The sequence below is a fragment of the Eumetopias jubatus genome, unplaced genomic scaffold (assembly GCF_037043125.1).
Source record: "Eumetopias jubatus isolate StellerSeaLion01/CBP00866 unplaced genomic scaffold, mEumJub1_p1.0 scaffold_11, whole genome shotgun sequence".
Classification (NCBI taxonomy): Eukaryota; Metazoa; Chordata; class Mammalia; order Carnivora; family Otariidae; genus Eumetopias; species Eumetopias jubatus.
The window spans coordinates 74,393,984-74,420,763 of NW_028274817.1; the positions used below are offsets into that span (position 1 = coordinate 74,393,984).

Here is a 26,780-nt window from a genome sequence, read left to right on the forward strand (position 1 = left end):
CAGGGACCTACTCAATACGGACATTAGTACGATGTCGGACCTACAGTTCAGAATCATGACTTTAAAAGATACTACCTGGGCTTGAAAAAAGCATGGAAGTTATCAGAGAAACCATTTCTGGAGAAATAAAAGAACTAAAATCTAGCCAAGTCAAAATCAAAAAGGCTATTAATCAGGTGCAATCAAAAATGGGGGTACTAACTGCTAGGATAAATGAGGCAGAAGAGAGAATCAGCGATATAGAAGACCAAATGATGGAAAATAAAGAGGCTGAGAAAAAGAGAGATAAACAACTACAGCATCACAAGGGCAGAATTCGAGAGATAAGTCATACGATAAGATGAAACAACATTAGAATAATTGGGATCCCAGAAGAAGAAGAAAGAGAGAGAGGGGCAGAAGGTATATTGGAGCAAATAATAGCAGAGAAATTCCCTAATGTGAGGAAGGAAACAGGTATCAAAATCCAGGAGGCATAGAGAACCCCTCTCAAAATCAATAAAAATAGGTCAACACCCCAACATTTAATAGTAAAACTTACGAGTCTCAGAGACAAAGAGAAAATCCTGAAAGCAACTCGGGAGAAGAGATATGTAACCTAAAATGGTAGAAATATTAGATTGCCAACAGACCTATCCACAGAGACCTGGCAGGCCAGAAAGGACTGGCATGATATCTTCAGAGCACTAAACGAGAAAAATATGCAGCCAAGAATATTATATCCAGCTAGGCTCTCATTGAAAACTGAAGGAGAGATAAAAAGCTTCCAGGACAAACAAAAACGAAAGGAATTTGCAAACACGAAAGCAGCCCTCCAAGAAATCTTGATAGGGGTCCTCTAAGCAAAGAGAGAACCTAAAAGCAGCATAGATCAGAAAGGAACACAGACAATATAGAGTAACAGTCACCTTACAGGCAATACAATGGCACTAAATTCATACCTTTCAATAGTTACCCTGAATGTAAATGGGCTAAATGCCCCAATCAAAAGACACAGGCTATCAGATTGGATTAAAAAACAAGACCCATCAATATGCTGTCTGCAAGAGACTCATTTTAGACCCAGAGACACCCCCAGATTGAAAGTGAGGGGGTGGAAAACCATTTACCATGCTAATGGACACCAAAAGAAAGCTGAGGTGGCAATCCTTATATCAGACAAATTAGATTTTTAAAAGAAAGACTGTAATAAGAGATGAGGAAGGACATTATATCCTACTTAAAGGGTCTATCCAACAAGAAGTTCTAACAATTGTAAATATCTATGCCCCTAACATGGAGCAGCCAATTATATAAGGCAATTAATAACAAAAGCGAAGAAACACATTGACAACAATACAATAATAGTGGGGGACTTTAACACCCCCCTGACTGAAACGGACAGATCATCTAAGCAAAAGATCAACAAGGAAATAAAGACTTTAGATGACACACTGGACCAAATGGACTTCACAGACATATACAGAACATTCCATCCCGAAGCAACGGAATACACATTCTTCTCTAGTGCCCATGGAACATTCTCCAGAATAGATCACATTCTAGGTCACAAATCAGGTCTCAACTGGTAACAAAAGATTGGGATTATTCCCTACATGTTTTCAGACCACAATGCTTTGAAACTAGAACTCAATCACAAGAGGAAAGTCGGAAAGCACTCAAATATATGGAGGCTAAAGAGCATCCTACTAAAGAATGAATGGGTCAACCAGGAAATTAAAGAAGAATTTTAAAAATTCATGGAAACCAAGGAAAATGAAAACACAACTGTTCATAATCTTTGGGATACAGCAAAGGCAGTCCTGAGAGGAAAGTATATAACAATACAAGCCTTTCTCAAGAAACAAGAAAGGTCTCAAATACACAACCTAACCCTACACCAAAAGGAGGTGGAGAAAGAACAGCAAATAAAGCCTAAACCCAGCAGGAGAAGAGAAATAATAGAGATCAGAGCAGAAATCAATGAACTAGAAACTAAAAGAACAGTAGAACAGATCAATGAAACTAGGAGCTGGTTCTTTGAAAAAATTAACAAGATTGATAAATCCTTGGCCAGACTTATCAAAAAGAAAAGAGAAATGATCCAAATCAACAAAATCATGAATGAAAGAGGAGAGATCACAACCAACCCCAAAGAAATACAAACAATTATAAGAACATATTATGAGCAACTCTATGCCCGCAAATTAGATAACCTAGAAGAAATGGATGCATTCCTAGAGATGTATCAACTACCAAAATTAAACCCGGAAGAAATAGAAAACGTGAACAGACCTATAACCACTAAGAAAATTGAAGCAGTCATCAAAAATCTCCCAACAAACAAAAGCCCAGGGCCAGATGGCTTCCCAGGGGAATTCTATCAGACATTTAAAGAATTAATACCTATTCTCCTGAAACTGTTCCAAAAAATAGAAATGGAAGGAAAACTTCCAAACTCACTTCATGAGGACACCATTACCTTGATCCCAAAACCAGACAAAGACCCCATCAAAAAGGAGAATTACAGACCAATATCCTTGATGAACACAGATGCAAAAATTCTCACCAAAATACTAGCCAATAGGATCCAACAGTATATTAAAAGGATTATTCACCATGACCAAGTGGGATTTATCCCTGGGCTGCAAGGCTGGTTCAACATCTACAAATCAATCAACGTGATAAAATACATTAACAAAAGAAAGAACAAGAATCATATGATCCTCTCAGTAGATGCAGAAAAAGCATTTGACAAAGTACAGCATCCTTTCTTGATCAAAACTCTTCAGAGTATAGGAATAGAGGGTACATATCTCAATATCATAAAAGCCATCTATGAAAAACCTACAGAGAATATCATTCTCAATGGGGAAAAGCTGAGAGCTTTTCCCCTAAGGTCAGGAACGCAGCAGGGATGTCCACTATCACCACTGCTATTCAACATAGTATTAGAAGTCCTAGCCACAGCAATCAGACAACAAAAATAATCAAAGGCATCCAAATCGCCAAAGAGGAAGTCATACTCTCACTCTTTGCAGATGATATGATACTGTATGTGGAAAACCCAAAATACTCCACCCCAAAACTGCTAGAACTCATACAGGAATTCAGTAAAGTAGCAGGATATAAAATCAATGCACAGAAAGCAGTGGCATTCCTATACACTAATAGCAAGACTGAAGAGAGACAAATCAAGGAGTCAATCCAATTTACAATTGCACCCAAACCCATAAGATACCTAAGAATAAATTTAACCAAAGAGGCAAAGGATCTCTACTCAGAAAACTATAAAATACTCATGAAAGAAATTGAGGAAGACACAAAGAAATGGAAAAACGTTCCATGCTCATGGATTGGAAGAACAAACATTGTGAAGACGTCAATGCTACCTAGAGCAATCTACACATTCAATGCAATCCCCATCACAATACCATCCACTTTTTTCAAAGAAATGGAACAAATAATCTTAAAATTTGTATGGAACCAGAAGAGACCCCGAACAGCCAGAGGAATATTGATAAAGAAAAGCAAAGCTGGCGGCATCACAATTCCGGACTTCCAGCTCTATTACAAAGCTGTCATCATCAAGACAGTATGGTACTGGCACAAAAACAGACACATAGATCAATGGAACAGAATAGAGAGCCCAGAAATGGACCCTCAACTCTATGGTCAACTCATCTTTGACAAAGCAGGAAAGAATGTCCAATGGAAAAAAGACAGTCTCTTCAACAAATGGTGTTGGGAAATTTGGACAGCCACATGCAGAAAAATGAAACTGGACCATTTCCTTACACCACACACAAAAATAGACTCCAAATGGTTGAAAGGCCTAAACGTGAGACAGGAGTCCATCAAAATCCTAAAGGAGAACACAGGCAGCAACCTCTTCGACCTCAGCCGCCACAACTTCTTCCTAGAAACATCGCCAAAGGCAAGGGAAGCAAGAGCAAAAATGAACTATTGGGATATCATCAAGATAAAAAGCTTTTGCACAGCAAAAGAAACAGTCCACAAAACCAAAAGACAACCGACAGAATGGGAGAAAATATTTGCATATTTGACATATCAGATAAAGGGCTAGTGTCCAAAATCTATAAAGAACTTATCAAACTCAACACCCAAAGAACAAATAATCCAATCAAGAAATGGGCAGAAGACATGAACAGACATTTTTCCAAAGAAGACAACCAAATGTCCAACAGACACGTGAAAAAGTGCTCAACATCGCTCGGCATCAGGGAACTCCAAATCAAAACCTCAATGAGATATCACCTCACACCCGTCAGAATGGCTAAAATTAACAAGTCAGGAAACGACAGATGTTGGCGGGGATGGAGAGAAAGGGGAACCCTCCTACACTGTTGGTGGGAATGCAAGCTGGTGCAACCACTCTGGAAAACAGTATGGAGGTTCCTCAAACAGTTGAAAATAGAGCTACCCTACGATCCAGCTATTGCACTACTGGGTATTTACCGCAACGATACAAATGTAGGGATCCGAAGGGGTACGTGCACCCCAATGTTTATAGCAGCAATGTCCACAATAGCCAAACTGTGGAAAGAGCCAAGATGTCCATCGACACATGAATGGATAAAGAAGAAGTGGTATATATACACAATGGAATATTATGCAGCCATCAAAAGGAATGAGATCATGCCATTTGCAATGACGTGGATGGAACTGGAGGGTGTTATGCTGAGTGAAATAAGTCAATCAGAGAAAGACATGTATCATATGACCTCACTGATATGAGGAATTCTTAATCTCAGGAAACAAACTGAGTGTTGCTGGAGTGGTGGGGGGTGGGAGGGATGAGGTGGCTGGGCGATAGACATTGGGGAGGGTATGTGCTATTGTGAGCGCTGTGAATTGTGCAAGACTGGTGAATCACAGATCTGTACTTCTGAAACAAATAATGCAACATATATTAAGAAAAAAGAAAAAGAAGAAGATACCAGGAGGGGAAGAATGAAGGGTAGTAATTTGGAGGAGGAGTCGAACCATGAGAGACGATGAACTCTGAAAAACAAACTGAGGGTTCTAGAGGGGAGGAGGGTGGGGGGATGGGTTAGCCTGGTGATGGGTATTAAAGAGGGCACAGTCTGCGTGGAGCACTGGGTGTTATGCACAAACAATGAATCATTGAACACTACATCAAGAACTAATGATGTAATGTATGGTGATTAACATAACAATAAAAAATTTAAAAACATCTTGCTTAGGCACTAGGAAGTAACAATTTAAGCCACATTTTTAAGTTATGGCATTTAACAGACAGAAGGAAATTCATCAGACAGCCAAAGGTAGTGGGATCCCTGTCTATTTTCCAGCAGGAGGCTGGATTGAGGGGGAATACAAAAATAAATTCAAGTGGAAATCTCAATTTTAGCACAATCTTCAGTAAAATTGGACACAGTGTTGAGAAACAACAAAGGGAATAGCTTGTACTGCCCAGTGATTTCTGCAGATATCTGGGGTTCAAACATTTCATTAAGATTTGCGACATATTCTGGTGGAGAAGGACCATTCAAGCCTATATAATCATGGTCATTTAAATTTGGTAAAACATTGAATGGGTTCTTCAGATCTTCCAAATTAGGTCATTGGAATCTTGATATCTTTCTCCAAAGTCACTTATCGGCACCTCATCAAACAGGAAATGCAGGGGAATTTTCGTGTATTGTACCATCTTCTTGTATGTAGAGGGATGTTTTTTATATATGATGTGGAAGAAAAAGGAGTTCAAGAGAAATTATATTTAACAAGTCCTACACTTCTAAATGTATCAGGACACAGGATTAGGGTTTTTCTATCACTCTTCTGAGTCACACTCTACAAAATGTCTCCTGGAAGAGTATCTCAACAATGAATAATGTATTCATCTCTGGCCTGAGAAGCTAACATCAGCCTTCCTTAATATAGCCACTATTTCAATCTTCTTATTTCCACAAAAGGATAAAAAAGATTTTTCATGTAAAAAAAAAAAAGATCTTTCATGTAATCACATCAACATCCACTGATTTTGGAATAGAGCTAAACACTATGGCATAGATCCCTGCAAGACCCACTTCTCATAAAATCTAAGGCAGACTGTGGAAGACTAGTCTCAGTAAGCAACAAAGGAGGTTCTTTCTAAGAAAGAACTTATTTGAATGGCATGTGCAAACCCGAATTTATTATAACACATCCCTTTGGTAATTTTTTCATGATTTTTGTCTTAAAATCAGAGACATCATAATATATTCTCTCAAGTTTATGTAACAGTTTTCAGGACTCTTCATATATATTATCTCATTTGATATTCACAATAACTCATGAAGCAAGAAAAGCAGTTATTATTATCCTTAGGCTACATATAAGTGAACTCAGATTCAAAGAGTTTAATTGCCTTGTCAATTAACTAGGTAGTAAGTGGTGTGGCTAGGACTAAGATGGTAAGTGTTCTGATTCTTCTGGAAGTATGCTTTCATACCTTTTTTCCCATCAACTTCAAGTGGATTTACCTCTCATTATTAATTTTTTTAATTAAATTTGTACTCTTGGTAGAAAGAGAGAGCACTGGTATATTTTTTAAATATTTTATGTATTTATTTTCAAAAGAAAGAGAAAGAGAGTATGCACGAGCATGGGGAGGAACAGAGGGGGAGGGCAGGAGAGGGGAGAAGAATCTCAAACAGACTCCATGCTGAGCACAGAGACTGATGTAGGGCTTGATCTCATGACCTGAGCCAAAACCAAGAGTTGGCTGCTCAACTGATTGAGTCACCTAGGGGCCCCAAGAGTACTAGTGTCTTTATCAGCCAATCATTCTTAGAGTTTAGTTAAATACTTTGAGTAAAAACCTATCTCTTGAGAGATTAACAAAATTGACAGAAGAGTATTTTCATTTACTTAATTTTCTAAAGATTGTAGTTTTCTTTACAAACTGTTCTTTATACAGGAAAGAGAAAATGGCACTACAGACAAAGGGCTGATATCCAAGATCTATAAAGAACTTCTCAAACTCAACACCCAAAAAACAAATAATCAAGTCAAAAAATGGGCAGAAGACATGAACAGACACTTCTCTAAAGAAGACATACAAATGGCTAACAGACACAAGAAAACATGTTCATCATCATTAACTATCAGGGAAATTCATATCAAAACTACATTGAGATATCACCTTACACCAGTTAGAATGCAAAAATTGGACAAGGCAAGAAACAACAAATGTTGGAGACATTGTGGAGAAAGGGGAACCCTCTTACACTGTTGGTGGGAATGCAAGTTGGTACAGCCACTTTGGAAAACAGTGTGGAGGTGCCTCAAAAAATTAAAAATAGAGCTATCCTATGACTCAGCAATTGCACTGCTGGGTATTTACCCCAAAGACACAGATGTAGTGAAAAGAAGGACCATATGCACCCCAATGTTCATAGCAGCAATGTCCACAATAGCCAAACTGTGGAAAGAGCCAAGATGCCCTTCAACAGATGAATGGATAAAGAAGATGTGGTCCATATATACGATGGAATATTACTCAGCCATCAGAAAGGATGAATACCCAACTTTTACATCAACATGGATGGGACTGGAGGAGATTATGCTAAGTGAAATAAGTCAAGCAGAGAAAGTCAATTATCATATGGTTTCACTTATTTGTGGAACATAAGGAATAGCATGGAGGACATTAGGAGAAGGAAGGGAAAAATGAAGGGGGGGAAATCGGAGTGGGAGATGAACCATGAGAGACTGTGTACTCCGAGTAACAAACTGAGGGTTTTAGAGGGGAGGGGAGTGGGGGGATGGGTTAGCCCAGTGATGGGTATTAAGGAGGGCAAATATTGCATGGAGCACTGGGTGTTATACACAAACAATGAATCATGGAACACTACATCAAAAACTAATGATGTACGATATGGTGACTAACATAACATTTTAAATATATATAAAACTTTAAAGCTCAACACCCTCTAAAAAAATTAAACTCCCAAAAAACAATCCTATAAAAAAATGGGCAGAAGACCTGAATAGACATTTTTTCAAATATGTACAGATGACTATCAGACACATGAAAAGATGCTCAAAAGCACTCATCATCAGGGAAATTCAAATCAAAACTACAATAAGCTACCACCTCACACCTTTGAGAATGGCTAAAATCAACAACAGCTGTTGGTGAGGATGTGGAGGAAGTAGGATTGCATTGCAATCCTCTTGCATTTTTGGTGGGAGTGCAAACTGGTGCAGCCATTCTAGAAAACAGTATGGAGTTCCCTCAAAAAGTTAAAAACGGAACTACCCTATGATCCAACTATTGCACTACTAGGTATTTAGCCAAATAATACCAAAACACTAATTCAAACAGATACATGCACTCTTATTTTTCTAGAGTATCATTTACAATAACCAAGATATGGAATCAGCCTGTGTCCATCAACTGATTAATAGGTAAAAGAAGATGTGGTATTTACATACAGTGGAATACTATTCAGCCATAAAAAATAATGAAATCTTGCCAGTTACAGTGATGTGGATGCAGCTAGAGACTATTATGCTCAGTGAAATAAGTCAGTCAGAGAAAGATAATACCATATGATTTCTCTCATATGTGGAATTTAAGAAACAAAACAGATGAACATAAGGGAAGAAAAGAAAGATCGGCAAACCAAGAAACAGACTCTTAACTATAGAGAGCAAATTGATTTACCAGATGAGAGGTGAGTGAGAGGATGCATTAAGTAAGTGATGGGGATTAAGGAGTCCACTTGTCATGATGATCACAGGGTGATGTATAGAACTGTTGAATTAGTATAGTGTACACCTGAAACTAATGTAACATTGTAAGTTAGCTAACTGGAATTAAAACAACAACTTAAAAAAAGTGATAATATTTAAAAAGTTAGGAATAGAACAACCTTATGATCCAGTAATTGCACTACTAGGTATTTACCCAAAGAATATTAAAACACTAATTTGAAGGGATACAGGCACCCCTATGTTTATAGCAGCATTATTTACAATAGCCAAGATATAGAAGCAGCCTAAGTGTTCACTGATTGAAGAATGATTAAGAGGATTATATATAAATATATAATATATAAATATTACATATTTAACCATATTCAGCCATAAAAAAGAATGAAATCTTGCCATTTGCAACAACATGGCTGGAGCTAGAGAGTATAATGCTAAATGAAATAAATCAGTCAAAGAAAGACAAATATAATATGATTTGCTTGTATGTGGAATTTAAGAAACAAAATAAGTGAGCAAAGGGAAGAATTTAAGAAACAAAATAAGTGAGCAAAGTGAGAGATAGAAGTCAAAAGCAGACTCTTAATTATAAAGAACAAACTGATGGTTACTAGAAGGGAGTTGGGTGGGTCAGGGTTAAATATGTGATGAAGATTAAGGAATGTACTTGCTGTGATGAGCACCAGGTTTGTATGGAAATGTTGAATAACCTTATTATGTACCTGAAACTAATTAACACTATATGTTAACTAATTGGAATTAAAATAAAAACTGCAAAAAAAGAAAGAGTACAATACTCACCATGAAAGATTGTAAGTACCAAATGAATTAATCCATGAAAAGTGCTTAGTGCAGTGCATGGAAGAGTAAAAGATCAAGAGATAGTGACTATCATTTTTATAGTTATTGTATGTATAGTGTAGTTTGATTTTTAAAAATCTTAAATGATGTAAACATCAAATCTAACAGTGCTCATGTTACAATTGGGGAAGCTGAAGTTCAGATTTAACTTGCTCAAATTCTCAGAATGAAGTAGATGCAGAGCTAGGCCCTTCTCTGTTTCCTGACTTCCTCTTCAATGTTCTTCTCAGTGCTACTGATCCCACAGCAGGATTGGAATTCTGCCCCAAAGAAATGTTGTGCATGTTTTCTGGGACACTTATCTTCACATCTAGAAAGTCTTAACAAGAGGCCAGAGGCAGTTCAAAAATACAGTCACCAGGTCAGACAGAAATTGACACTAGTCCAATGAGGTATGGGTTTTCAGCTTTTCATTAGGAAAGACCATAAAGGGGAGGTGTGCATGTGTGTGTGTGTCTGTGTGTGTCTGTGTCTGTGTCTGTTAGGGGTTTAGTTGTAAAATACCAAAAAGGGGGGGCTCTCCAAAGTTCAGGGTTCTTTGTGTGAAGAACCCAATGGAAAACAATGACTAGAAATTCAAATGAGGTGGACTGAATGAAATAACCAAAAATCAAGGACAGCCAGACAAGAGGGCTTGAATCTGGGAAGCAGAGGTGCTTGACAGAATTCCATGTAACAATGTCAGGGCCTGAGATGCTGTAGTCTTTGCTTAACCTTTTTCTAGTCCCAAATCATTTGTATATAACTACCCCTTGGCAAGCATGTGGAGGAGATACTGTCTGTCCTTGGGTCTCACTACCCCTTTCTACACAGCTCACCCCTCCCCTGACCAAGGCCTCTCTTATCCGTCCAATTAAAAAAAGAAGCCAAGCTTAGACTTTACTTACAGTTTGGTATGAATTTGTTGGATGTATTTCTCCTTCTGGAGGTGTTTATATTTTCAATGTTTAGTAGACTGTGAGCAGTGCCAAACCTAGGGGTAGACTGCTGGTGAACTTACGGTCACTCTGGGGCTTGTGAAGTGATGCAATTAAGCTTCTTAGTAAGCCTAATGCCTCTCTCTTGCTGATCACAGATATGTACCAATTAAAAGTCATTGAAAAGTTAACCTAATAGACATACCATTACCTGGTCAATAGACAAGTACACTGGATGTTAAACTTAATTTTCCCTTTAAGAAAAAAAATAATAGACCCCAAATGAGCACTAATGGGAACACTCTCCACCAAAGAGGTGGAGCTATTGGAGAAAGTGATTCAAAGATATGAGATATGGGAATATATATCCCCATAACAACTTCATCCATGGGCTTGCCAATTATTTAAGCTTTGATTTGTAGATAGCTCTTTCATACACTTAATCTCTTATACTCTGAAGCCCAGACACCCACTCCCATCACTCTGTTCATTTGCAAAAGTGTATCAGGCAGGAGTTAACAGTATGACTGCTGAATATTGCACAGGTCAGCAATGTTGATCTCTTCTCCCTAGGCCCACCAGAAAGGAAAATACCACCATACTGGAGTGAGACAACTCATCCCAAAGGTCACCCTCCTACCTCTGAGTCTTGTGGAAGAAGCCTAAAATAAACACAGCTTGGGATATCAAAGACCAGAGAACCCTACTGGCTCCATGGAAAGTCAAGTCAACACCGTGGGGCGGGGGGGATTTCTTCACTCACACTGAATGTCCAATCCCAGGCAGGGGAGGGAGGGGGTACTCACGTGACTTGTGCTGAAATAGGGAAGGAAGGAGAATGTGAGATGGGGCTGGGAATCCAAGTGAGAGATATAGAGAAGGAAGGGAAGTGAGCAAGCACAGACGCTGGCAGCCATCAGAAGTTCAAGCCTCTTTGACAACAGGAGGCGAGAAGAAAGGACAGAAGTGGTTCTGGCTACAATGGGGCTCTTACTGGGCCTCCTGCTCCTAGGCCACCTAACAGTGGTCACCTATGGTAAGGCAGCAAATGGGGGCCTGGTTTCCACCGCTGGCACCAGCAAAAGGCTGGGGGTTTGGGATTGAATGGCTACTGGGGAAAGCCTATTCCTGCTGAATAGGTGAATGTTCTCAGACTGTGCTGCAGACTCTCTAAGCTTTGGGTAGTTGAAGCCTGCTGAAGAAGCCAGGAGGTAAGTTTGGATGGAAATTAAAAAAGATCCTCTCTTGAAAAACATCCACATGATTTTCTAGTACTTGTCATATCTCAGAGACATTGAGGGTCCAATGCCATTCAAATTCCTCCTCCATCTTATTTCACTTGAAATTCTACCATTATACATTAACCCCTCTGTCTCCAGGTCTTGATCCCTGTTAATATATATAACCTTCAAAGAAGGAATGCTGTCTAAAAGCTAGATGGGACCTTAAAAGTAACCTAAACCTTTGCTGTTATGAACAGTGCTCAAAATATCTGTTCACATAACTTCCAGTGACTGAGAGTTGATGACATTTCCAGAGTATCTAGTCTATCCAGGGGTAGCTACAAATGTTAAGATGTTCTTCCTTGTGTTGAACTAAATACACTTCCTTGTGGCTTCCATCCTAAGGCCCTAGCTCTTTTTCTTAGAGACACATAGAACATATCTACTCCCTTGATGCTGTGACAGCCCTTTAGAGTTCTGAGGGCAGACATCATGTCCTCTTGATTCATCTCTTCTCCAAGTTAAACAAGCCCTAAACCAGGTGAAGGAGCTAAACCAGGTGAAGGAGTTAGGGTTTGTTTAACTTGGAGAAGAGATGAATCAAGAGGACATGATGTCTGCCCTCAGAACTCTAAAGGGCTGTCACAGCATCGAGGGAGTAGATATGTTCTATGTGTCACTTGTTTCTTACCATCTCCTGGGGTAACTCAGTTTCCTGTGAACATGGCCCAGTTTGTCCAGGCTACGTGTGGGAAATTAATGCTGAATACGTATCCGAAAAGAGGTCTTACTGTCCCATAGAAGCATTATTTCCTTGAGTATTCTTCCATCCTCTTTTATGTCCCTGAGAATTGAGATAGACTTTTAGGTAACTAAGCCTAAGTAATAACTAAGTGAGACCCAAGATACAGCAAAGGGATTCTTGCTGCATATATACGTGTTCCATATCTTTAGAGGGAGATGCCAGATATATGTTAGCTTGGTGTCCCTTATGTGGTCATAAAGAACTCAGCTTTTCATAGCTTACTCAAATTATGCTACTCTGTCCTGGGGCTCTGTGACCAATCAAATTCTAGAGCCTCAAAGCTAAAAGGGATACTAAATAAGTCACCTGAGAGGGAAAAGAATGTTCTCCAGGCCACAGAGCATTAGTGGCAGAGTTAATACTACTAAATAATAGAGTTTGTTTGTTTGTTTGTTTTACAAATACAATATTTTCATTCTCTAATATGTTATAGAGTGTCCCTTTCTATCTTCTCCAAATCTGTTGGTTTGAGCTGATATTTACAGAGGCAGGACTGGAGCTCAGGATAACATGCTGTACATGTCAAAGCTAAATCGTGTATGTGTACATATGAGTACTCTCATGTATATTGTTCCATCCTCAGCCTGTGAGTTCCCCTAGACCTGGAAACAGGTCTTCCTTTTGTGTGGAGTGTTTAACACTATAGACCTGAAGCTCAGGACATACTGAATGGCCAATGACACATTCCCTCTCCCTGGATCTCAGTGTCTCCAGCCTATTTGTACAGTGAGGAGATCAACTTGGCTGGCCTCAAATGGCCCCGCCAGCTGGACAGCTCTGTAGGACTGTAGCTTCACTTCTAAAAAGCTTCTAGGGGCCAGAATCAGCTGCTATGTCAAAGCACATGTTGAAATAATCATAATAAAATAAATCCTAAACATTTTTATTTTATAAACATTACAAATATTTTATTAACATTTATCATCTAAGCTAATCTATCCAGCACCTACTGAATGCCAGCCATTATTCTAGGTGCTTTCACACCTATAAGCTCATTTGATCTTCAAAATAACCCTCCATGGAAGGTATATTATTACCTCCATTTTATTGGTAATGGCCTAAAGCTCAGACAGGTTTAGCAATTTACTCAGGGTCACATAAAGGCATGGTGACATGGGTCATGTGTTAAGACAGACCTTGGACTTGGATTGGTGTTAATTCTTTTTACTACACCATGTGCTCCTTCACTATTCTCCTGATCTCACTAGGTGCTTCTATTCAGTGTTTCCCTAGGCTCTCTGAGAACCACAAGGATAGTTGGAAGGTATAAGTCAATTCTATTGAGGTTACCTTCACTTTGGAAATCAGAGTACAGAATATACAATGTCTTTTTTATGTGTGTGATGCCTCGTGCCTACCATAAACTGTCTCTTTGTGATACTAATGAAGCAGGAGGAGAAAGAGGAGAAAACAAGAAGGAAGAAGAATAGAAATTAGATGGAAGGATATGCTGAAGGAAGGAAAGAAGAAGGAAGGGGGGAAGTAAAGGGGGCAAAAACATGTAATTCTTTGAAGTCTGGTTACTAACTCTGTCCCATGCCCCTATTCTGGAATGGAGGAATCAAGCCTGACATAATTTTAGAAGTGACTTTCAAGATTGAGAAATTGAGACTGGCTATTCACATAATTGACAGACCAGAGTGGGCTATGTGAGAATCCCCAGGAAGTTCCCAGAGAGGGTAATGCAAACCAAGCTTTGCAGTTCCCCCAAGGCCAGAGGGAAGACATACATACACATAGACAAAGGCATTTTCAGCTGTTCCAGATGTCCTCACAGCAGAATGTTGTTTGTTGTTAGGAAAAGTATATGAGAATGCTTTTCAGAGGAGGGGCAGGAGATTTGTGAGAGCTGGAAGAAGATTAATGGGAAAGAGCACATTAAACTGAAAGGTTCAGATGGTTTTCATGGGGCTTAAGGCTGGTATGTGTGTGCTTGTAAGTGACACATGCATGTTCATGATGATGATAAGCTGCATCTGCATGCATATGGAGGCCTGAACTAGCAATAGTACAGTGACACTCATCACCATCTGGTGAAAGTTCACCACCAGCTAGAAAATGTAATTATTTAACTTCCATTTCCATTATAGCCTATTAGCATTGAATCATCTAGGATTGGAGGGGATCTTAAGGAGTAATGCTGTCCAAGACTTAAACAAAGTTCAGAACTTCTCCCAGACTGCTTAGTTCATCAATAAACAGCTCTAATTAATTATAAAGTTCATTGTTAGGGCAAACCAAAATCTGCCCCTATTGCACTCCCATTCATGGGTCTGAGTTCTGCTCCCTGCCTGATCTGAAACTCTCCAGAGACTATGTGGCGGATTTAGCAACACAGGCTCATGTTTATTTATTCTTTTCTAGTCAAGGCCAAATGTGCTAGTGATGTTCTGATGTTCTAAGAATCCCTAGTGAGGGCACAGGCTAGAGGCCTGACTTTAGTCTCCCCACTGATAGAAGCCCTGGTACTTGGTACTTGGCAATAAATTCTGGGAGCTAGAAGGCATACTCCCTCCCTACCATCTGTTTGATTGAAGCCTGAGAATCCTGGGCTACATAACAGGCTTTTATTCAGTGATATCTCACATTTTGAACCTCCTTCTTCTAGGACAGACATAAATAAATTGTCTACATAGAATCCCTCACTCCTGGCTGGAGTTAAATAAAACACAAAATCCTCAAAATATGAACTTATGAATGAAAATTTCTTTTTTTTAAGATTTTTTTTTTATTTCAGAAAGAAAGAGAGAGCATGAGAAGGGAGAGGGGCAGAGGGAAAGGGAGAAGCACGCTCCTTGCTGAGCAGGGAACCCGACACAGGGCTCAAACCCAGGACCCCAGGATCATGACCTGAGATGAAGGCAGACACTTAACTGACTGAGCCACCCAGGCACCCCGAATGAAAATTTCTAATAGGAAGTGATGCCTCTCTCAACACTCCCAATTCCTCTCCACCATGTTTCCCTCCCCAGCACACCAAGGAACAATCTCTTTTTGGTCCTACTACCATTCTTACCACAGACAGCTTTAGGATTTTATTCAGACCCTTTTCCTTTCCAGACATTTTCCTCTCCATTCCTCCTCAAGATGGAATTTTCCAATGTACCTTTGGTGAAATCTAAGAGAAACCAAAAGGGAAATAAAGATAAATCAGAAAAAAAAGTTCAGGTTTACAAAGTGCAGATTTCAAACTTAATAACTAATGATTTTGTTAAACAGGAGTACATTTCACACAAGTTTCCACCCTCAGAATTGCCCTGTGTCCTTCCTCCCTTCCAGAGAAGGGCTTAGGGTCAGGGACCCAAATACTGAGACTTTCTGAGGGAGCAATAAGGAATAAGTGGGGAATATGGCCCTTTCTTTCCTAGCCCTGCAGCCCCCACATTTCTCCAGGTATATAATTACATAATAAAATAGCCTAAACACAACTGTTCAGCATTTGCTCCTACATTTCTTTTGGAAAATACTGAAAGAAGATCTTTTTCATAGACTTACAGAACTTCAGAATTTAAAGAATCCCTAGAGATCATTCCATTCAAACTCTCTACATATAGATGAAGAAAATGGGTCCTCATGGTGGAAAGTGACTTATCCAGGGTCATCTCACAGCAAGGCAGTGACAGGAAAGGAACTTGAAACAGACAAGAGCCAAACAGTATTAAGAGTTTTCCTTCTGAGGACTGGTTCTGATTGATGGGAAGGCTGGCAGAGAACAAAAGGGCACATGGAATCCAAAAGTATGATGGAAGGAAATTTGAGAGGTGTTTCTCAGAAGTCTCTTGAGGTCTGCCACTGCCATCCTAGCTCCCAAGTGGGTGTGCTATCTATGTCCACTTTCTTCCTCCTTTTCAGGCCATCCCATCCTGGAAGCACCTGAGAGTGTGACAGGGCCTTGGAAAGGAGATGTGAATATACCCTGCACCTATGGTCCTCTGCAAGGCTACACTCAAGTCTTGGTAAAGTGGCTGGTACAACGTGGCTTGGACCCAGTCACCATCTTCCTACATGATTCCTCTGGAGACCATATCCAGCAAGCAAAGTACCGGGGCCGTCTGCAAGTGAACCATGAGGTTCCAGGAGATGTGTCCCTCCAACTGAATACCCTGGAGATGGATGACAGGAGCCACTACACATGTGAAGTCACTTGGCAGACCCCTAATGGCAACCAAGTGGTGAGAGATAAGATCATTGAGCTCCGTGTCCAGAAACGTGAGTGACTGTGATGATAGGAAAGCACTGAGTGACAAAGAACAAATAGAGGACTATAATACTAGAAAAGCTTTAGAAATCCAGAGAATTTTATTTACTTGTACACAGGCTTTCTTCAGTCATATGTGTTAATCAGGGGAAGTGGACAGGCAGAGGATCCTCAAGGTCATCACTCTTACAGTATAATTTAAGAAATGTTGGGAAGGGTTCCTGGCCTTCAAATCTCTACCCTTCAAGCATCCCAGAAATTCTAGCATCCACACCGTGGTTGCCCTCCTTGGGCTATGGGTCTTAAAACTCATAAAAATAAGTATATCCATCTTATCAGGGTATTGGAGAGTAAATAGATACTGACAGAGAAGATCTGGGGAAAGAGATATGGGGGTTAGCCAAGATACATTTTGCTGACTTGACAATTTTGTGAAAACCTGGCCCTGGTAATCCAAAACTGCAGATAATCCAAAATCTCTATCTACTAAAGCCTAAAATAATCTCTCTCTCTATATATATATATATATATTTTAAAATCAGTTGATTTGTAAATCCAGATAATCCAAAACTTTAGATAACACAAAACAGTACCTAATCTTCCAAAGGAAGCTATTTTTATTTACATTATCCTATTTCTTACCCCTCCCAAGTCAGGAGCCCCTTTTAGTTCCCTTTGCAGATATATAATTATCACTATACCCAGCAAGGATGACTCAGCCTTGTCTTCACATATTCTTGTAACTTCCCAGAGCCTCCTCTCTTGTCTTCCCTTTGCAGTCTCTGTTTCCAAGCCCACGGTGACAACTGGCAGTGGCTATGGCTTCACAGTACCCCAGGGAATGAGGATTAGCCTTCAATGCCAGGCTTGGGGTTCTCCTCCCATCAGTTATGTTTGGTACAAGGAACAGACCAACAATCAAGAACCCATCAAAGTAGCAGTCTTGAGTACCTTACTCTTCAAGCCTGCCACGGTGGCTGACTCAGGCTCCTATTTCTGTACTGCCAAGGGCCGGGTAGGCTCTGAGCAGCAAAGCAACATTGTGAAGTTTGTGGTCAAAGGTAAGCAACCCTTTCTCTTGGTGATCCTAGCAATGGACCACCTTGTACTGGAGATAACTCAGTAAAGTAGTGCCTTTATTCCAGAGAAGAGAGTTTGTGTGTGTGGAGAGAGGGGGTGTCCTGGGTTGTAATATCACAAAGAAAAATTCCAGACTGATTGTAATAAGGCTGGAGACAATACCTGTCATGTTATAGGTTAAGAAGATAAAGATGGTAAAGGGGAAAGTGACATTCACTAAGCAAATCATATTTGCCAGATACAATTCACAAGAACTCAACACACAGTCTGTAATTGAAACCCACATTTAACTCATGAGATAGCTATCATTACCCTCATTTTACAGAAGAAGAAACTGAAAATCAGAAAGGGAAGTTTTTTTTTGCCCAGGGGTTAACAGTTAGGAAGTTCAAGTTGGAACTTGCACACAGATCACATACTCTTTCCATTATGTCTGATTGCTTCTATGATTGAATCTTTATTAGCTCCTGGACACCATTTGGAATCTTTTTTGTTATTTTTTGAGTATAGTTGACACACAATGTTACATTAGTTTCAGGTACACCACATAGTGATTTGACAAGTTTATACATTATGCTATGTTCACCACAAGTGTAGCTACCATTATATCACTATTATAATATCATTGACTATACTCTTTTTTTACTGTGCCTTTTATCCCCTTTTATTCCCTAACTAGAAACCTATATCTCCCACATCTCCATACACATTTTGCCCATATCCCCACTCTCCTCCCCATCAGTTTGTTCTTTGAATTTATAGGTCTGATTCTACTTTTTGTTTATTCATTTACTTAGGTCCCACATAGGAGTGGAATCACATGGTATTTGACTTTATTTATTTATTTATTTATTTATTTATTTATTTACTTATTTGAGAGAAAGAACAAGAAAGCACAAGCAGGGGAGGGGCGGGGACAGAGGCAGAGGGACAAACAGATTCCCTGCTAAATGGGGAGTCTGACCTGGGGCTTGATCCCAGGACCCCAAGACCATGATCTGAGCCGAAGTCAGACACTCAACCAACTGAGCCACCCAGGTGTCACAATATTTGTCTTTCTTAGTCTGACATATATCACTTAACATAATGCCCTCTAGGTCTATCCATGTTTTCTCAAATGGCATGATTTTTTACTCCTGTATGGCTGTGTAATACTCCATTGTGTGTGTGTGTATATGTGTGTGTGATTTTTTACTCCTGTATGGCTGTGTAATACTCCATTGTGTGTGTGTGTATATGTGTATGTGTGTGTGTGTATATATATATATATATATATATATATATATATATATATAATCACATATTCTTATCCATTTGTCTATTGATGGACACTTAGGTTGCTTCCACATCTTGACTACTGTAAACAATGCTGCAATAAACATAGGGATGCATATATCTTTTTAAATTAGTGTTTTCATTTTTTTTAAATTTTATTAAGTTGTGTTAGTCACCATACAATACATCATTAGTTTTTGATGGAGTGATCCACCATCCACTGTTTTCATATAACACCCAGTGCTCCATGTAATACGTGCCCTCCTTAATACCCATCACCAGGCTAACGTATCCCCCCTCCTCCCTCCCCTCTAAAACCCTGTTTGTTGCTCAGAGTCCATAGTCCCTCATAGTTCATCTCTCCCTCCGATTTTCCCCCCTTCATTTTTCCCTTCCTTCTCCTAATGTCCTCCGTGCTATTCCTTATGTTCCACAAATAAGTGAAACCATATGATAATTGACTTTTTCTGCTTGACTTATTTCACTTAGCATAATCTCCTCCAGTCCCATCCATGTTGATGTAAAAGTAGTGTATCCACCCTTCCTGATGGCTGAGTAATATTCCATTGAATATATGGACCACATCTTCTTGATCCATTTACCTGTTGAAGGGAATCTCGGCTCTTTCCACAGTTTGGCTATTGCAGACATTGCAATATTGGGGTGCATATGGCCCTTCTCTTCACTACATCTGTGTCATTGGGGTAAATACCCAGTAGTGCAATTGCTGGGTCATAGGGTAGCTCAATTTTTAACTTTTTGAGGCACCTCCACACTGTTTTCCAAAGTGGCTGTACCAACTTGCATTCCCACCACCAGTGTAAGAGGGTTCCCCTTGCTCCACAACCTCTCCAACATTTGTTGTTTCTTTCCCTGTCCATTTTTGCAATTCTAACTGGTGTAAGGTGGTATCTCAATGTGGTTTTGATTTGAATTTCCCTGATGGCTAATGATGATGAACATTTTTTCATGTGTCTGTTAGCCATCTGTATGCCTTCTTCGGAGAAGTGTCTTTACATACCTTCTTCCCATTTTTTGACTTGATTATTTGTTTTTTTGGGTGTTGAGTTTGAGAACTTTATAGATCTTGGATACCAGCCCTTTATCTGTAGTATCATTTGCAAATATCTTCTCCCATTCTGTGGGTTGCCTCTTTGTTTTTTTGACTGTTTCCTTTGCTGTACAGAAGCTTTTTATCTTGATGAAGTCCCAAAAGTTCAATTTTACTTTTGTTTCACTAGCTTTTGGAGATGTATCTTGAAAGAAGTTCCTGTGGGCAATGTCCAAGAGGTTACTGCCTATGTTCTTCTCTAGGATTTTGATGGATTCCTGTCTCACATTGAGGTTGTTCATCCATTTTGAGTTTATCTTTGTGTATGGTGTTAGAGAATGGTCGAGTTTCATTCTTCTGCATGTGGCTGTCCAATTTTCCCAGCACCATATATTGAAGAGACTGTCTTTTTCCCATTGCATGTTTTTTCCTGCTTTGTCAAAGATTATTTGACCATAGAGTTGAGGGTCCATATCTGGGTTCTCTATTCTGTTCCATTGGTCTATATGTCTGTTTTTGTGCCAGTACCATGCTGTCTTGGTGATCACAGCTTTGTAATATAGCTTGAAATTGGGCAACATGATGTCCCCAGCTTTGCTTTCCTTTTTCAACATTTCCTTGGTTATTTGGGGTCTTTTCTGATTCCATACAAATTTTAGATTGTTTGTTCCTGCACTTTGAAAAATGTCACTGGAATCTTGATCGGGATGGCGTTGAAGGTATAGATTACTCTGGGTAGCATAGACATTTTAATGATGTTTATTCTTCTGATCCATGAGCATGGAATATTTTTCCATCTTTTTGTGTCTTCCTCAATTTCTTTCATGAGTGTTTTGTAGTTCCTAGAGTATAGATCCTTTACCTCTTTGGTTAGGTTTATTCCGAGGTATATTATGGTTTTTGGTGCTATTGTAAATGGAATGATTTCTCTAATTTCTCTTTCTACAGTTGTGTTGTTAGTGTATAAGAAAGCAACTGATTCTTTTGCATTGATTTTGTATCCTGCCACATTACTGAATTGCTGTATGAGTTCTAGAAATTTGGGGGTGGAGTTTTTTGGGTTTTCCAAATAAAGAATTATGTTGTCTGTGAAAAGAGAGAGTTTGAATTCTTCTTTGCTAATTTGAGTATCTTTTATTTCTTTTTGTTCTCTGATTGCTGTTTCTAGGACTTCTAGTACTATGTTGAACAATAGTGGCGAGAGTGGGCATCCTTGACGTGTTCCTGATCTGAAGGGAAAGGCTTTCAGCTTTTTCCCATTGAGGATGATATTCGCTGTGGGTATTTCATAGATGGATTTTATGAACTTGAGGAATGTTCCCTCTATCCCTATACTCTGAAGAGTTTTAACCAGGAAAAAATGTTGTATTTTCTCAAATGCTTTTTCTGCATCAATTGAGAGGACCATGTTTCTCCCTCCTCTTATTAATGATTGATTTGCAAAAGTTGAACCACCCTTACATCCCAGGGATAAATCCCACTTGGTCATGGTGGATGATCCTTTTAATGTATTGTTGGATCCTATTAGCTAGGATTTTGTTGAGGATTTTGGAATCCATATTCATCAGGGATATCAGTCTGAAATTCTCCTTTTTGATTGGGTCTTTGCCTGCTTTGGGGATTAAAGTAATGCTGGCCTTATAGAATGAGTTTGGAAGTTTTCTTTCTGTTTCTATTTTTTGAAACAGCTTCAGGAGAATAGGCATTATTCCTTCTTTGAATATTTGTTAGAATTCCCCAGGGAATCCATCAGGCCCTGGACTCTTGTTTTTTGGAGGTTTTTGGTCACTGCTTCGATCTCGTTACTGGTTATTGGCCTATTCAGGTTGTCAATTTCCTCCTGTTTCAGTCTTGGCAGCTTATAGGTTTCCAGGAAGGCCTCCATTTCATCCAGATAGCTGTTTATTGGCATATAGTTTTTGATAATAATTTCTAATAATTGTTTCTATTTCCTTGGTGTTAGTAATGAACTCTCCCCTTTCATTCATAATTTTATTAATTTGGGTCCTTTCTCTTTTCTTTTGGATAAGTCTGGCCAGTGGTTTATCGATCTTATTAATTCTTTCAAAGAACCAACTTCTAGTTTCGTTGATCTAATCTACTGTGTTTCTGGTTTCTAATTAATTGATCTCTGCTCTAATTTTAATTAGTTCTCTTCTAATGTGTGGCTTAGGCATCATTTTTTGTTTTTCTCCAATTCTTTAATGTGTAAGGTTAGTTGGTGAATTCGGAATTTGTCTATGTTTTTTTTTTTTTTTTGAATGATGCATGGATAGTTTTATTTTTCCCCCTTAGGAACACCTTTGCAGTACCCCATAGGATTTGGACCAATATGTTTTTCTCACTGGTTTCCCTGAATTGTTTAATTTCTTCTTTGATTTCCTGGTTGACCCAAACATTCTTAAGCAGAGTGGTCTTTAGCTTTCAAGTGTTTGAATTTCTTCCAAATTTTTTCTGGTGATTGAGTTCCAGTTTTAAAGCATTATGGTCTGAGAATATGCAGGGAACAATCTCGTTCTTTTGGTATCGGTTAATACCTGATTTGTGACCCAGTATGTGGTCTATTCTGGAGAAAGTTCATGTGTGCTCAAGAAGAATGAGTATTCTGTTGTTTTAGGGTGGAATGTTCTGTATATATCTATGAGGTCCATCTGGTCCAGCGTGTCATTCAAAGCTCTTGTTTCTTTGTTGATTTTCTGCTTAGATGATTCATCTATTGCTGAGAGTGGAGTATTGAGGTCTCCAACAGTTAATGTATTGTTATCAATATGACTCTATTTTGGTGAACAGTTGGCCTATGTAGATGGCTGCTCCCATGTTGGGGGGCATAGATATTTACAATTGTTAGATCTTCTTGTTGGATAGACCCTTTAAGAATGATATAGGGTCCTTCTGTGTCTCTAATTACAGACTTTTATTTAAAATCTAATTTGTCTGATATAAGAATTGCTACCCCAGCTTTCTTTTGAGGTCCGTTGGCATGGAAGATGGCTCTCCACCCCTTAACTTTCAGTATGGATGTATCCTTAGGTTCAAAATGAGTCTCTTGTAGGCAGCATATGGATGAGTCCTGTCTTTTTATCCAATCTGCAACCCTGTGCCATTTTATGGGAGTATTTAGGCCATTCACGTTGAGAGTGATCGCTGAAAGATATGAATTATTTGTCATCATGTTGCCTGTGAAGATGTTGTTTTTATAGATTGTCCTTGTAAATTTCTGTTGTATATCACTTTTGGGGTCTTTCTCCTCTTAAGAAAAACCCCTTAATATTTCTTGCAGGGCTGGCTTAGTGGTCACATATTCTTTCAGTTTCTGCCAGTCGTGGAAGCTCGGCATCTCTCCATCCATTCTAAATGACAGCCTTGCTGGATAAAGTATTCTCGGCTCCATGTTCTTCTCATTTAGTACCCTGAATATGTCTTGCCAGGTCTCTGTGGATAGGTCTGATGTTATTTTGATGTTCTTTCCTCTGTACGTAAGGAATCTCTTCCCCCTAACTGCCCTTAAGATGGTTTCCTTGATTCTAAGATTTGCAAGTTTTACTATTACATGCCAGGGCATTGGTTTGTTTTCCTTGATCTTGGGAGGGTTCCTCTCTGCCTCTAGGATGCAAGTGTTTGTTTCATTCCCCAGATTAGGGAAGTTCTCAGCTACAATTTGCTCAAATACATCTAGTCCTCTCTCTCTCTCCTCTCCCTCCAGGATTTCAATTATTCTGACATTGGAATGCTTCATGGTGTCACCTATTTCTCTGATTCTATTTTCTTGGATTCTGAGTTGTTTTCCCATGGCCTCCTCTTTTCCCTTTTTATCTATTATATTGTCTTCCAGGTCGCTTATTCATTCTTCTGCCTCACTTACCCTAGCTGTTAGATTATCTAGATTGGATTGGATCTCATTGATAGCATTTTAAGTTCTGCCAATTCAGCTTTCATTTCTGCCCTTAGAGACTCTATGTTGCCAGTAATTGATTTCTCCATTCTAGCTATTGTCTTCACAATTGCTAGCCTGAATTCCATCTCTGACACTTGGTTATATCTTCATCCATTTGTAAATCTGCACCATAAGTCATAATCACTGAGTCTTTTCTATTTGGGGGGTTTCTCCTCCTAGTCATTCTGTTGATTGGTGGTTGAAGGAATGTATAGAGTCCAAATTATTGACCAGAACCCAAGCAAGATGCACCTGTTTCTAGGGACCTTAGGATTGCTGGCCTCTTGTTTTCTCAGCCTGTCTTCTGGGGGATGGACCTGCCGCGCTGTTACTTAGGCAAACCTGTTTGGCCAGAGTTGCCCTGCCCCCCTGTGATGGGGGATGGGCTTAGTGGGTATCAGTTTTGTGGGCTTTTGTTCTCTGGCGGCTTTCCACGTCTCTTCCGAGAGTCAGAGCAGAAGAGAACATTTCCAACTCTCTGCCTCAGAGCAGAGAGTTCACAGTCTGTTCTTCAGTGAGCTCTCCAGGCCACACTGTCTCCGTTTCTGTCTGTGCTGCTATAAACTCTAGCGTCCTGGGTTGTGCGCCCCTCCACAGTGCTCCCAGTCTTGCCTCCAGATCGGGCACGTCTCTGCCCTTTGTGATTCTAAAACCTCCAGCCATTCCCAGTTCACACGTGTGACCCCACCACTCTGGGTTTCTGCCCTGGGGGCTGCCCTAAAGTCTTTCCCCGTCGCTACTGGTCTGCGAGTCTGTGCCCCGTCCCCAGCGAGCGAGGCTGTCACTCACTGGCAGTGTGGGATCCCCATCATGTTTTCATTTTCTATGAGTAAATTCCCAATAGCAGAATTATTGGATCATATAGTATTTCTATTTTTAATTTTTTTGAAAAACCTCCATACTGTTTTCCACAGTGGCTGTACCAGTTTACATTTTCACCAATAATCTATGAGGGTACCTTTTTCTCCACATATTCACCAACACTTATTACATCTTGTATTTTTTATTTTAGCCATTCTGACAGGTGTAAGGTGATATCTCGTTGCTCTTTTTGTCTGTTTTGTTTTGTTCAGCGAGGATTTTTTACTGTTATTTTATTGTTTGTGTTTGGTTTTGTTTCATGAAATAAAGCTCAGATATCTACATAGTTTCTTTAAATACCACCCCCAATCTTGTTCCTAAAGTCAAATGCAAGTTCTTATTGAGGTGTCAATGAAGATTGACTCTGGTTAATCAAGGTCTGGCTGTTTCTTACAGCATTATCCTGGGAGCACTACAAACTATGTATATGAAGACTGCAGGCTGGGGTTTTAATGAACAGCCCAACAGTGATACATCTAAGTGAATCTTGTTGGGGAGCCTGGGTGGCTCAGTCGTTAAGCATCTGCCTTCAGCTCAGGTCACGATCCCAGGGTCCTGGGTTCGAGCCCCATATCGGGCTCCCTGCTCAGCAGGAAGCCTGCTTCTCCCTCTTTCACTCTCCGAGCTTGTGTTTTCTCTCTCGCTGTGTCTCTCTCTGTCAAATAAATAAAATCTTAAAAAAAAAAAAAAAACCTAAGTGAATCTTGTTGCCTTCCAAGAGATTTCCTTGGAAGGGAAGACACTTATTCCAACAAGGTCACCATTGCCCAAAACATGTTGGGAACTAACTGCTTTTAGGGACTTATCCTCAGAGCCACCTGAAAATTACTATCCTCAGAATATAGTGCTGTATAAAGAAAATGAGCAAACTGGCTCTCACTATTTGGATTAGGAGGCTAATGTTGTTTTGAGACTCCTGTGTTTGCCTGGAAGCATTTGTTTCCCAAAGCTGAGCTGTAATGAGTATATGTGTGCTGTAGGTTCTGGTCTGCTAGTTGTTAAGGGAACAAGGGCAATCTCACTCTTAGAGAATTATATGGTTCAGTTCTCTGTAAGTTGACAATATGGTCAGGCAGAGGGGATATAGCATGGCCAGAAAGTTCAAGAATGTATACTTTATAAAGACGTAAGTTGAACATTCCCACCTTTCTGTGAGTTGGTTCTTAGCCCATCTGGGAAAGACCTTGCTTACAACCAATCAACCTGTCTATTCCTTATCAAAATTTAAGTTTACAGGCAACAAAGCTGTTAGGCAGTGCTTACCATTGCCCCTTACTGATGAAAAAGGAAACAGGCTCAGAGAAGTTACTCTCAGCTTTGTACCCTTCCCTGCTCTCTGAGCCTTCTCTTCCTTCTGTTATCTCAACCTGGTTCCATGATTCTGGTTCCCTGTTTCATCTCTGACCTACATAGCTCTCAATTGTCATCCTTTTGCCTTACCCTCTATGCTGTTCCTCAGTTCTGGGATGGCCCTGTATGCTTTGCCCTTCTTCACACTCTTGGACTGCTAAGTTTTCATAAAACAAACAAAAACAAACAGCAGCGATGTTTTGGTCTCAGTTTAGTTTCATGCTCTGTGATGTCAACTGATTATCTTCATGCTGCTTACCAACTTGCTTATTTTTGTCCCATTCCTGATAGCAGCTGTTCAGAACACTTTCACTTTATTTTAGGCCTCCACACCTGCTCTCAGAACATGAGGTCAATCTCCTCCTTCTTTGAGAACATCCAGAGCCCCTTCAGTTGTGAAGTCTATCAACTACCCTCTCTGCCTTGACATTTCTGTACCTATTCCTTCTTGCCTCAGAGTAAGATGTGCTTTTCTTCTCTCCACAGCAAACCCTCCACCTT

The 26,780-nt window shown here is 39.7% G+C and overlaps 1 protein-coding gene and 1 long non-coding RNA gene across 2 annotated transcripts in view; one reads left to right on the forward strand and one right to left on the reverse strand.

Moving 5' to 3' along the window:
- LOC148163085 (uncharacterized) overlaps positions 1-26,780 on the reverse strand; it is a 71,131-nt gene that overhangs the window by 19,139 nt on the left and 25,212 nt on the right. Inside the window, exon 2 of the long non-coding RNA XR_015769461.1 lies at positions 15,547-15,648. This is a non-coding gene — a long non-coding RNA (uncharacterized LOC148163085). The remainder of the gene's footprint in view (positions 1-15,546; positions 15,649-26,780) is intronic.
- Positions 11,391-26,780, forward strand: part of VSIG4 (V-set and immunoglobulin domain containing 4) — a 54,477-nt gene continuing 39,087 nt past the window's right edge. Inside the window, exons 1-3 of the mRNA XM_028126567.2 lie at positions 11,391-11,538; positions 16,383-16,739; positions 17,508-17,789. Of these exons, the coding sequence (XP_027982368.1) occupies positions 11,484-11,538; positions 16,383-16,739; positions 17,508-17,789 (694 nt within the window). The 5' untranslated portion in view covers positions 11,391-11,483. The remainder of the gene's footprint in view (positions 11,539-16,382; positions 16,740-17,507; positions 17,790-26,780) is intronic.